This window comes from Podarcis pityusensis (genome assembly GCF_964106645.2).
Source record: "Podarcis pityusensis genome assembly, chromosome: 2".
Taxonomy (NCBI): Eukaryota; Metazoa; Chordata; class Lepidosauria; order Squamata; family Lacertidae; genus Podarcis; species Podarcis pityusensis.
Genome location: NC_138029.1, coordinates 114,365,655 through 114,377,983, shown reverse-complemented (window position 1 = coordinate 114,377,983; position 12,329 = coordinate 114,365,655). Strand labels below are relative to the sequence as shown.

At 48.9% G+C, this 12,329-nt stretch overlaps 1 protein-coding gene and 2 long non-coding RNA genes across 3 annotated transcripts in view; 1 reads left to right on the top strand and 2 right to left on the bottom strand.

Moving 5' to 3' along the window:
• The window catches only part of LOC308470294, a 13,362-nt gene extending 5,528 nt beyond the window's left edge, over window positions 1–7,834 (bottom strand). Inside the window, exon 1 of the long non-coding RNA XR_013982347.1 lies at window positions 7,450–7,834. This is a non-coding gene — a long non-coding RNA (uncharacterized lncRNA). The remainder of the gene's footprint in view (window positions 1–7,449) is intronic.
• The window catches only part of SKIC2 (SKI2 subunit of superkiller complex), a 47,008-nt gene extending 35,658 nt beyond the window's left edge, over window positions 1–11,350 (top strand). The window contains exons 23-29 of the mRNA XM_080991577.1: window positions 191–353; window positions 1,885–2,011; window positions 4,571–4,781; window positions 6,301–6,411; window positions 7,843–8,061; window positions 8,198–8,338; window positions 11,007–11,350. Coding sequence (XP_080847703.1) covers window positions 191–353; window positions 1,885–2,011; window positions 4,571–4,781; window positions 6,301–6,411; window positions 7,843–8,061; window positions 8,198–8,338; window positions 11,007–11,207 — 1,173 coding nt within the window. The 3' untranslated portion in view covers window positions 11,208–11,350. The remainder of the gene's footprint in view (window positions 1–190; window positions 354–1,884; window positions 2,012–4,570; window positions 4,782–6,300; window positions 6,412–7,842; window positions 8,062–8,197; window positions 8,339–11,006) is intronic.
• Window positions 1–12,329, bottom strand: part of LOC308470192 — a 212,288-nt gene that overhangs the window by 163,885 nt on the left and 36,074 nt on the right. The gene's annotated exons all lie outside the window — the stretch shown is intronic.

The following is a 12,329-nucleotide window of genomic DNA, read 5'->3' as shown; positions in this document are numbered from 1 at the left end:
TGATAAAGCGGGATATCAAATCCAAACTCTTCTTCAAACTCTTCTCTGTCTCTGGCCCACTTTTGCCAAGGGATGCACAACCTCAACTGTGACGACCCCATGGATGGTTGTTTAGGCTGGAGGCCGGACGAGGAAAAGGTAGCCTGTTTACTCCCCTTTGCAAATCACGTTCCCGGCCTCTTGACTTCAGGTTTCCTCTGACGCGGCCAACCGAGCCTTCAGCACTTTGGTGATGTGCGAGAAAAAGCTGTCAGAGGGGGACGCGGCTGCTTGCAAGGAGGCCGGTTTCCCTTCCCCTCCAGAGGTGCCTCTTCCTGATGACCTTCTGCACACCAAGCTCTTCCTTCCAGAGGGTAAGGCGAAATAGGGGTTGATTTGGGGGGAAACGAGGTTTGTGGTTTTATATTACAGGGCAGATTCTGCATCTTCTCTTTTTACTAAGAACCCTGAGGTCCACCAGCCAGACCCTGGTTGCAAAATAGTGGTTCAGGACGGGGAATCCTCTTGGGATTAAGGAATGGGCTGCCTCTGAGCATATTCTTGGCCCAGGAGTTTGTCTTCAGTACCAGAACTAAATTTGCAGCTGTTTCACACAAAGGATCGTTCCTGGTCTTCCCCTTACCCATAGCAGATTTCTTCATCTCAGCAGCCTAACTTACAAGGAAGGGAAAACCTTTTGTTATCGCTGCTAAAAAAATAAGATAACACAGAGGGAGTTGTAAATCCTTGCTGATCTACTGCAAGTTTCCCACACTAGAGCCTGATCTCCCTTTTGCTGACCTTTAAATAAGAGGGGTGGGAGCAAAGCATCATTTTTGCCTGTTGTGAACAGATCTGCTTGCATTCCCACAAGGAACTCAAAGTGAAATGAATGAATGAATGAATGAATTTTATTATTTCGGTCACAGACCAGTTCCTGCCCACATACAATATCAAGGAGGTCATAAAACACGATAGGGATACATTTGAAATTGCAGTTAGGTATAGCAGGGACAATACAGATATAGCAACAGTTTAAATATGTATAAATTAAAACTTAGTCACTAACATATAACCTAAAATTATCATTTAAAACCTTAATCATTATGATAACACAGCTTTTTCCCTAAGTTTTATGGCAATCGCACAGAATTTGGCTACCCTTAATGTGATCTCAGGGTCCTTGTCCTCTACCAGGGATTTTAGACATTGAAGTTCGGATTCATTTGGAGAGTTTTGCATAGCAGGGGTAATAAATACCAAGCGTGAGATAACATTCCAAGTTGTGTGTGCACATTAAGCATTCCAAATACCATATTTTTTGCTCTATAAGACGCACTTTTTCCCTCCTAAAAAGTAAGGGGAAATGTGTGTGCGCCTTATGGAGCAAATGCAGGCTGCGCTGCTATCCCAGAAGCCAGAACAGCTGAGCGCAGCCTCTTCCGGGCAGGGGGAGCCTTCATCCCGCTGCCCAGGAGAGGCTGTGCGTGGCTATCCCAGAAGCCAGAACAGCAAGAGGCTATCCCAGAAGCCAGATCCCTCTTGCTGTTCTGGCTTCTAGGAGTCAGAATATTTTTTTTCTTGTTTTCCTCATCCAAAATCTAGGTACGTCTTATCGTCGGGTGGGTCTTATAGAGTGAAAAATACAGTAACTCTTTTCAAACTAGCAGGAGCAAAGTAGGAGAGCTTGATAGGAGGAGACAGCATTTTTTCAAACGTCACTGGCAATAATTTAGTTCAAGAGAACCAGAAACTTGTTTTTTAAAAGAAGTTGGCTGAGACATAAGCAATGCATCTAGGAATCCATAATTGTGCAAATGGTTGATTTTGGCCCTGTGTTCTGGGTTGGGACAGCCGATGGAGGCTTGCAATATATGTGTGTATATATTTCTCCACCCCACGTAGGCCCTTGCGGACATACTATAAAGAAACTGGGCCCATCGGACATTTTCGGTATCACAAACAAAACTCTGCGGGTCAATGCTGAGCGCATCCTGGAAGATTTCAAGAAGCGCCAGATGCCCAGGTTCAGGTGAGACAGGAGTCCAGCCAGCAGGTGAGGAGGGTGGGAGCTGGAGGTCAGCAACACCTGGATTGGCGCAGGTTCCCCATCCCTTGTGTCTAAGGTGATAATGCTCAGTGTTGGAGGGTGGCAGAGAGTCCTCGCAGCTGTAGCAGAACTGCATAAAGTACTTTGGGTGGGTGCGGGGGGCAGAAATAGGAGAGCTTGCTGTTCTCCAGGAAGCTTCTCATGTCTCCTCGTCTTCCCCTGCCCACCCTCCTCCCACACTTCCAAATCTCATGATCTGGCCTCAAAAGAAGAGGCAGAGACATCCATCCCTCCACAGCCTGTGTTTTGAGTCTGGATGTCAGAAGCTTTGGCCCGGCCCTCTGCATTCTAGCCCTACAAGGACAAAGCGTTCCTTACACATAACAGTGCCTTTAAACAAAACAAAAAATGCATTTTTGTGGTTATTTTTAATTTTTTTTAAAGAATATGTTTTATTCCTTTTTTGCATATGCTATTATTATTAATTTATGATTTTCAATTTTTATACGTTTACAATCATTTTAACATTTCAAAACTCGACTTCCTTCCCCCTCTTTCTGCGGTTCCTTAAATTTATTTTTTATATTTTCTGCATACAGTGGTACCTTGGTTCTCAAACGTAATCCATTCTGGGAGTCCGTTTGACTCCCGAAACTGTTTGAAAACCGAAGCCCATTTTCCAGTTGGCTTCAGGAGCTTCCTGCAGCCAATCGGAAGACGCGTACGTCTCGTCGGGCGTTCGGCTTCCAAAAAACGTTCGGAACACTCATTTCTGGTTTTGTGGCATTCGGGAGCCAAGCCGTTCGGGAACCAAGGTACCACTGTATTCCAAATTAACTTAATTATACATGACTAAGCCATTTCTCACCTTCTCACCCCTTGCCTTTTCCTGTAAGACCCATTACAGTCGTTAAGAGTCGTCAGCAGGCTCATCCCAGCTATCTGCCAATCTCCCATTCCCACCACCCTTCTGAGTAATACCCCTCCCCACCTTCTCACTATATAGAAGGATCTGGCAACTTCTGTTTCAGTGTATCTGAAGAAGTGTGCTTGCACACGAAAGCTCATACCAAGAACTAACTTAGTTGGTCTTAAAGGTGCTACTGGAAGGATTTTTTTTCTTTTAATTTACTCATTTATTCATCTGCTTTAAATACATACTCTTATAAAACTGCATATGATAAACACAAGACAATAAAAATACCGGCTGGCCTGTCATTTCTTGAAAAGTTTGTGCTTTTACCTCATGTATATTTAAGATGTGTAAGCTGCCCTGAGATCTTCGGCTAAAAGGGCAGTATGCAGATTTAATTAATTAATTGATTGATTGATGAAGGGTAACGGCAGCTATGCTGCCGCTCACAGGACAGGGGACTTCTAAGCCCACGTTAGTGGTTCATGCTCAGGTTTTATTTTGATGTTCAAATCCCTGCGACGGGGTGAGCTCCCGTTGCTCGGTCCCTGCTCCTGCCAACCTAGCAGTTCGAAAGCGCGTCAAAGTGCAAGTAGATAAATAGGTACCACTCCGGCGGGAAGGTAAATGGCGTTTCCGTGCACTGCTCTGGTTCACCAGAAGCGGCTTAGTCATGCTGGCCACATGACCCGGAAGCTGTACGCCGGCTCCCTCGGCCAATAAAGCGAGATGAGCGCCGCAACCCCAGAATCAGCCACGACTGAACCTAATGGTCAGGGGTCCCTTTACCTTTTTATATGGGGGGGGAGCAAACTGGACGTTTGTGGGGAGGCCCTTAGACCACAAGAGCTCCAGAGACACTCGGTGGGTTTAGTGTTTGTTACAGCAAGGAGAGATCAGGCAGAATAAGATGTACCATGCCTTCCTCTCTCTCTCTCCCTCTCTCTCTTGTTGGAATAACGGAGACAAAAGGAGGTTGGATACAGGTGAGCTGTTCAAAAGCACACTGGCAAGCATGCTCCAAACAAGCTGCCGGCTAGCTCTGTAGAGGCTCCTTTTATTAGCAGAAGTCAACAATTGGAAACCGTAGTGAAACCACCCTGAACTTAATGTATTTCCATCTAAGCACATTTCCAGCATTAGCAAATACATGTGTCAGCAAGTGTTTCCCTAAAATGTTCCCCCCAATACAGTGGTACCTCGGGTTACATACGCTTCAGGTTACATACGCTTCAGGTTACAGACTCCGCTAACCCAGAAATTGTACCTCAGGTTAAGAACTTTGCTTCAGGATGAGAACAGAAATCGTGCTCCGGCGGCACGGCGGCAGCAGGAGGCCCCATTAGCTAAAGTGGTGCTTCAGGTTAAGAACAGTTTCAGGTTAAGAACGGACCTCCGGAACGAATTAAGTACTTAACCCGAGGTACCACTGTACTTGATTCCGTCTGTGTTCCCGGTCATGCTCCAGCCAAGCGATAGGTCTAACAAAAAAATTGTGAGAGGACAAAAGGTCAGGGAGAAAACCCTGTTTTTTTAGGCGTAACGCTCCTTGACACACGGTTGCGTGTCTGGTGCGAGGTTTGCCTTCTCAAAGCAGAGCGTTACCTCCACACTCTCTCTCCCTGCAGGAACGATCCACCTGGGCCGTCAGCTGCTACCGCCACCCAGGAGCTGCTGCGCTTGGCCGAGGGCTCCCCCGAGGGCCTCCCCCTCTTGGATCCTGTGAACGACCTTCAGCTGAAGGACCTGGAGGTGGTGGAAGGGGTGGTGAAGGCACGTCGCCTGGAGGAAGCGCTGCTGGGGTTCCAGTGCGTGCACAGCCCCCGCTTCCACACGGAGGTCAGTCGCGGAGTGGGGGCAGGAGCGGGAACCAATGGAGCAGGGTTGGGATGGCAGGAAGGCAGAGGTAAAGGTGGCCACTGACACTCCCCAGTCCCCAAGGATGCCGTGTTACATGTGGGTGGAGGGAAGTACTGGGCTGTGGGGGAGGGAGGTGAAGGGATTGCCGTATTTTTCGCTCTATAAGACGCACCAGACCACAAGACGCACCTAGTTTTTGGAGGAGGAAAACAAGAAAAAAAATATTCTGAATCCCAGAAGCCAGAACAGCAAGAGGGATCGCTGCGCAGTGAAAGCAGCAATCCCTCTTGCTGTTCTGGCGTCTGGGATAGCTGCGCAGCCTGCATTCGTTCCATAAGACGCACACACATTTCCCTTTACTTTTTAGGAGGGAAAAAGTGAGTCTTCTAGAGCAAAAAATACGGTAATTTAAATTGTTAAAGATTGGTATAGGATTTAAGAGATTTAAATAAGGAAAGCAGAAAGCAGCAAGAAATATCAAGTATCGGAGACATAGCTGTCAACTTTTCCCTTTTCTTGCAAGGAATCCTATTCGGAATAAGGGAATTACCCTTTAAATACTTTAAATAATTTCCCTTTTTCATTTTCAGTGTAAATGAAAACATGAGACTTATGGTTTTGTTACATATGATTTTATTTTGCAGTTGCCTGTTTATTTTGGAGTTGTTTGCTTTAAAGAATGTATATTATGTGAATAAAATAATACAGTGGTACCTCGGGTTACATACGCTTCAGGTTACAGATTCCACTAACCCAGAAATAGTACCTCGGGTTAAGAACTTTGCTTCAGGATGAGAACAGAAATCATGCTCCGGCGGCGTGGCAGCAGCAGGAGGCCCCATTAGCTAAAGTGGAGCTTCAGGTTAAGAACAGTTTCAGGTTAAGAACAGACCTCCGGAACGAATTAAGTACCTTACTTAACCTGAGGTACCACTATAAAGGATTTCAAAATGGGGGGGGGGGAGGAGAGAGAGCACCTCAACCCCAGTTCAACTTGCATAATTTTTGCAATTCCCAGGAATACCTCAGTTGGTAGAACATGAGACTCTTGATCTCAGGGTTGTGGGTTCGAGCCCCACATTGAGCAAAAGATTCCTGCATTGCAGGGGGTTGGACTAGATGACCCTCGGGGTCTCTTCCAACTGTGATTCTTAAGCTACAGAACATGGGAGAGTGGGCGGAGCCCAGTGTGGTTTTCTTTCTTTTTCTAAAAAAAGAATTGCAGCAGACAAGCGCAGCGCTGCACACGTGGCTTTTGAGCTCTTTTTATCTGCCCACATCCAGAGGCAGCGAAGAAACATGGGAGGTGGGGAGGATGCTTGGACTTCCAAGTGCGGCAAGACTACAACTCCCAGCCCGTCTGAGTGTTGGCTATGCCAGCAGGGGGCTGATGGGAATTGGAGTCCCAGCGGCAGCAGTGCATGTGCCACAAGTTCCCTTTCCCAGCATTAGGTGAGACTTGATCTCCTCTCTCTCTCTCTTTCCTCTTCCCTTCTAGTTTGTGCGATTCAGGGAGCGCCAGCAAGTGTTGGAGGAGCTGGAGCAGCTGCGCTTCCTGCTCTCTGACCAGTCCCTCCTGCTGCTGCCTGAGTATCACCAGCGAGTCCAGGTAAGAGCTTCTCCCTCACGGAGGCTCCAAAAAGGATACAGTACGATAATCTTTATTGTCATTGCCCCATACAGAACAACAAAATTGAAAAGAAAAAAAGTCTACATAAGACATTCAAAACCAACAAGCCTGCTATCCCAGCCATCCCAACCTGGTTAGCCCCCTAAAAACTCTGATACCCCGTTTTTAAAATACAATATACTCCTATAGAGACTCCTTAAAGGTAAAGGGACCCCTGACCATTAGGTCCAGTCGTGGCCGACTCTGGGCTTTCGGCGCTCATCTCGCTTTACTGGTCGAGGGAGCCAGCGTACAGCTTCCGGGTCATGTGGTCAGCATGACTAAGCCACTTCTGGCAAACCAGAGCTGCACACGGAAACGCCGTTTGCCTTCCCGCCGGAGCAGTACCTATTTATCTACTTGCACTTTGACGTGCTTTCGAACTGCTAGGTTGGCAGGAGCTGGGACCGAGCAACGGGAGCTCACCCCGTCGCAGGGATTCGAACCGCTGACCTTTGTATCGGCAAGCCCTAGGCTCAGTGGTTTAACCCACAGGCCCACTCCTTACACGATGTTTAAAACCAAAATCGCATTTGGATAGAAACTGTTTCTCAGGCGGCTAGTCCTCGTCTTTATAACCCTGTACCTTCTTCCAGAAGGCAGAAGCTGAAAGAGATCATTTCCCGGGTGCGCACTATCCTGCGCTATCTCTGCAGCTTTCTTATAGCACCTGGAAGCATAGATTTGATCCAAGGACTTCCACCAGTGACTCAGAGATGCCCCCGGTTGTGTTCAAAATAGATGGTGTGTGTGTGTGTGTGTGTGTGTGTGTGTGTGTGTGTGTCTGCCCCACCCTGTGCTGCTGTTTCCTCCTTCCCCCTGTTGTAAACAAAAATTGCCCTTATTGATCTGTTGCAACAGGGTGCTCCCCTCACACACAGGAAAGGAGGAGGACCCAGAAAAATGGTGTGCAAGGCCTTATAAAGACTTTTAAAATTGCCACCCTGTAGATCAAGACCACCCCCAGAAACATCATACATACATCACAGAAAAGGCGGTCTTAAAACAGAAATTTGAATGTTGTTTATCTCCTGTCTGGCAGGTTACTTGACTGGATTGCCTGGGGAGCCTGGCCATTCTTTTGTAGTGATCAATACTTAGTTCCTGGGCCAGGTCACAGGCTCACACCCTATTCAAACACAGACATACCCTTAAGACAGGATTTGTGAAGGAAAAGACAGTGGGGAGGCTTTTCCACTTTGACCATGCAGAGAAAACATTTGCTCAGTTTAGGAATCAAAATGGCTTCAGGTCGGCCTTCCTGTGCTGATCTATGTCCGTGCGGTTATGAACATTGCCATATATCTAAGACCTCAAAATTCCTATCACACCCCCTTGGTCACCTTGCGTCCCGACTGCCCCCCCCCCCAGGTCCTGCGCTCCCTGGGCTACATCAACGAAGGCGGCGCCGTGGAGCTGAAAGGCAGCGTGGCCCGCCAGATCAGCAACCACGAGCTGCTGCTCACCCAGCTGCTGCTGGACAATGCCCTGACAGACCTGCGGCCCGAGGAGATCGTGGCCTTGCTCAGCTGCACCGTCTGCCAGGTCCGCACCAGGGTGGAGCCCCAGCTGCCCTCCATCCTGCAGAAGGTGAGCCGGGGGGGAAGGGGCAGCGGGGAGGAGAAGCCGGAGCCCCAGAGAGCCAGCCAGGGGCGTGGACGTAAATGTGGGGGCCTGGCAGCAGCTCCCAGAGTCTGGCTCTCATGACCCTCACTTCCCCCTCCAGGGCATAGAGCACATCCGGTCGGTGGCCGAAGAGATCGCCCTGCTGCAGCGCAAGTGCGGCCTCCAGGAGTCAGTGGAGGACTTCGTGGAGCAGTACAAATTTGGGCTGGTGGAGGTGGTCTACGAATGGGCCCGCGGCATGGTAAGGCGTCAGCCTCTGTCCCCAACCACCTGAGAGCACCTGGCAGGGGTTTGAGGCAAAGTTAATATTAATGCAGGGCAAGAGAAGGGAGCCTGTGACAAGAGGAGGTGGCTGTGGTGGTTTTATTAATTGGGTTTTATTTTAATTCATGGATAGCCTTCCACGTGAGTCTTAGTGCAATTTAAAAATACAATGGTACCTTGGTGGTTGAATGCCTTTGTTGTCAAACAAATCGGCTCCCAAACACCGCAAACCTGGAAGTGAGTGTTCTGGTTTGCAAACGTTTTTTGGAAGCTGAACATTCGACACTGCTTCCGTGGCTTCTGATTTGAGTTTCAGGAAGCTCCTGCAGCCAATGGGAAGCTGCGCCTTGGTTCTTGAACGGAATCCCGGAACGGATTAAGTTTGAGAATCAAGGTTCCATTGTATACAACCAACTAAAAATGGTCTCTTAAAAACAGTTCAAAGATTTAAAACTGACTTCCAGTTAATCTCACTGTACTTTGTCTTTCCATTACTTTATACCACACAGTTACATATTTCTTATATAATTTCTTTTTACTTCCCTACAAACTTTACAATACAGAATCATAGAATCATAGAGTTGGAAGAGACCACAAGGGCCATCGAGTCCAACCCCCTGCCAAGCAGGGATTAGTCTAATTCTGCCAAGACGTTTCCTTTTATTCCATAGTTTTCCAAATATTCTTTAAAGATTCTCCAATCCTTACAGACTTTTTGTTTTGGTTGGCCAAACTAAAGAGCTTTGCCAGCATCAACAGAATACAACCAAGGCAGAGACCGTTTCACCCAGCTATAAGATTATGGCTCCCAGCATGCTTGACCATTGGTCATGCTGGCTGTGGCTGATGGGAGTTGTAGTCCAACAAACCTTCGGAGGCCTACAGAGTTCGCCGGCCCTTACAGATGCATTTATTGCTGCTGCTGTTTATTATATTCATTACCCGCCCTTCACCAGCAGGTCCTAGGGTGGGTTACGGCAACTAAAAATTCAGAGAGTTTTAAAAAAATATATAATCACAAGGATTGGGTGAACCCTGAATGCTGACATGGTGCCTGGGTCCTGGGAGGAGGGATGTTGCAAATGCACTGGGAACAACCTGCTGCTTCAGAAGACAGAAAGTACAAATCCAGCCCTTGTTCCGTCTGCTTCCCAGCCAAACACTTGAACCTGGAGGCGGGAAGGAGCATCCCTCCCGTAGCTCAGTGCTTTGCATGCAGAACGTCCCCGGTACAATCCGCCATCTCTAGGTCAGGGCTGGAAGAAACCCCCTGTAATCCCAGGGAGCCACTGCTGATAGTCATAAGCTAGATCAGGGGTCAGCAAACTATGGCCCCTGGGCTGGATCAGGCCCACCTGGGTCCTAAATCCGGCCTCCGCCACGAAGCTGGAACCCACCGCAAAGCCGAGACTCCCGGTGATGGCGACGGAAGAGGCCGAGCAGCGGTAGATCTGGAACTCAAACTTCACACCTGGTTTACCAGACGTGCGTTTGATTGGTAGAGCTGCCGCCACTCAGCCTCTTCCTCCTGTCTCCGCTGCCGCCCTGGTGCTCCTGTGGGCCAGAGAGCAGAGCAGACGAGTTCTGCCTACACATGAGAAGCAGTGGTGGTGGCGGTGGTGGTGGCGGCAGCCCCTGGGAAGGTAAGCACAGCGGCTGGGGGGTGGGGAGGAGGACTACTTGCCCCCCTTGCCTCTTCTTCCAGCTTCCCCCTCCCTCCGACCCCTGAGCTATATGGTCTGACTTGGGGATGGAGGAAGCTGCCTTAGACTTAATTCCCCACGATGGGCTTCATGGCCTTCAAAGAACGATAGAGTTGGAAGCTACAATAATAATAATAATCACCATCATAGTTGTCAGGGGCTGGATTGCGGAGGAATGGAATGGTGTGGACCACGCCCCCTGCACTTCCCAGAGAAGAGGGAGACAGTATAGATTTAGAACAGCAGCTTGCAGAAGGTCGCAGTTCAGAGGCTGCAGAGGGGAGAAGCTGGGGAATATTGGGAGAGGAGCAGGAGGAAGAAGCAGCACCAGGGGAGAAACAGCTGACAGACTCCGTGTCTTTGGAAAGCAGGCCTCTCCCAGGTCCCAGTGAGCGTTGAGAGTAGAAGAACAGAAAGCACAGATCAGCCTGTGCAGGGATGGCGTAGGATAGGAAAGTCGGAGGGGGTGGGACTTTACTCGGAGCAATGCCATTACTGCAACGGAGAGCCACTTTTCGGAGCCTCTCTCTGTGAATATTGAATAAAGGACTTGGTAAGAACTTTTCCCGTTATCTACTACTTGGCTGCCCACCGTGGGAGAGACCAGATTCCCTGAAGCCTTGTCAATAGCCCATGGGTAGGCAAACTAAGGCCCGGGGGCCGAATCCGGCCCAATCGCCTTCTAAATCTGGCCCGCAGACGGTCTGCAAATCAGCGTGTTTTTACGTGAGTAGAATGTGTCCTTTTATTTAAAATGCATCTCTGGGTTATTTGTGGGGCATAGGAATTCGTTCATATTTTTTTTCAAAATCTAGTCCGGCCCCCCACAAGGTCTGAGGGACAGTGGACCGGCCCCCTGCTGAAAAAGGTTGCTGACCCCTGCAATAGCCTAACCCCCTGCAAGGCAACAACCACAACTTCCTTCCTTTCCTCCCTCGCCAGCCATTTGCCGAGATCGCCCGCCTGACAGACGTGCAGGAAGGGATCATCGTCCGCTGCATCCAGCGCCTGGACGAGACCTGCCGAGAGATGCGCAACGCGGCCCGCGTCACCGGGGAGCCGACGCTCCACGCCAAGATGGAGGCCGCCTCCAACATGATCAAGAGGGACATCGTCTTTGCTGCCAGCCTCTACACCCAGTGAGGGAAGGGGGAGCACCTTCGGCTCTTCCCACCCCCCTCAAAATGCACCTCTCTCTGTTCTGACGTCTGAAAAGTTGTAATGCGTCTTGCAGGTATACGCAATAAGTCATCAGGTATACGCAATAAAATATTATTTTTTGCTGACTTAAGGGGAGTGGGTAATTTCCTTTGGACACATGCAAAGGGTGAAGCTGTGTTGGGTTAGGGTCTGTTGGCGACGGAACCCCATCCAGAGCACAGGTGACTCTCAACTTGCACGGGGGCTGCATTCTGGGGGTCGCTCCCAACAGAATATTTAAAACACAATAAAACATCGAACATTAAAAACTTCCCTAAACAGGGTTGCCTTAAGATGTCTTCTAAAAGTCAGGTAGTAGTTTATTTCCTTGACATCCACAGGGCGGGCGCCACTACCGAGAAGGCCCTCTGCCTGGTTCCCTGTAACCTCGCTTCCCAGAGTGAGGGAACCGCCAGAAGGCCCTCGGAGCTGGACCTCAGTGTGCGGGCTGAACGATGAGGGTGGAGACACTCCTTCAGGTATACTGGACTGAGGCCGTTTAGGGCAGACATAGGCAAACTCGGCCCTCCAGATGTTTTGGGACGACAACTCCCATCATCCCTAGCTAACAGGACCAGTGGTCAGGGATGATGGGAATTGTAGTCCCAAAACATCTGGCGGGCCGAGTATCACTATGCCTGATTTTGGGATTTAAAAGTCAGCCTAAAGCCAAAATCACGTATAGTCAAAACACATTGGGTTCAAGGGTGGGTGGGATTGCCAAATTCTTTTATTCCAAATGCCCACCCCCTTCTATCTTTTTTGTTTGAAAAAATTGCCAAAGCTGAATGCACACAAGTTAAATGCGTGGAAGTTGCGAGTTTCCTGCTCTTCCTCTTCCTGAGCTTCCATGGCTATCAAGTCCCAGGTGGATTATAAAAAGGCCACAGCTCTGTTTCTTCCCAACACCAACCAAAAAACAGAAGTTCCTCATTTAGGAAAAATCCAATGAATAATTTTAGAGAGAGAGAGAATACAGCTTCAGGATGTGGGGCTTGGCAGCAGCCTGGGTTGGCAGCAGGACTTTATTTATTTTTTTAAAGGATCTCTACCTTGCAAGGTCTG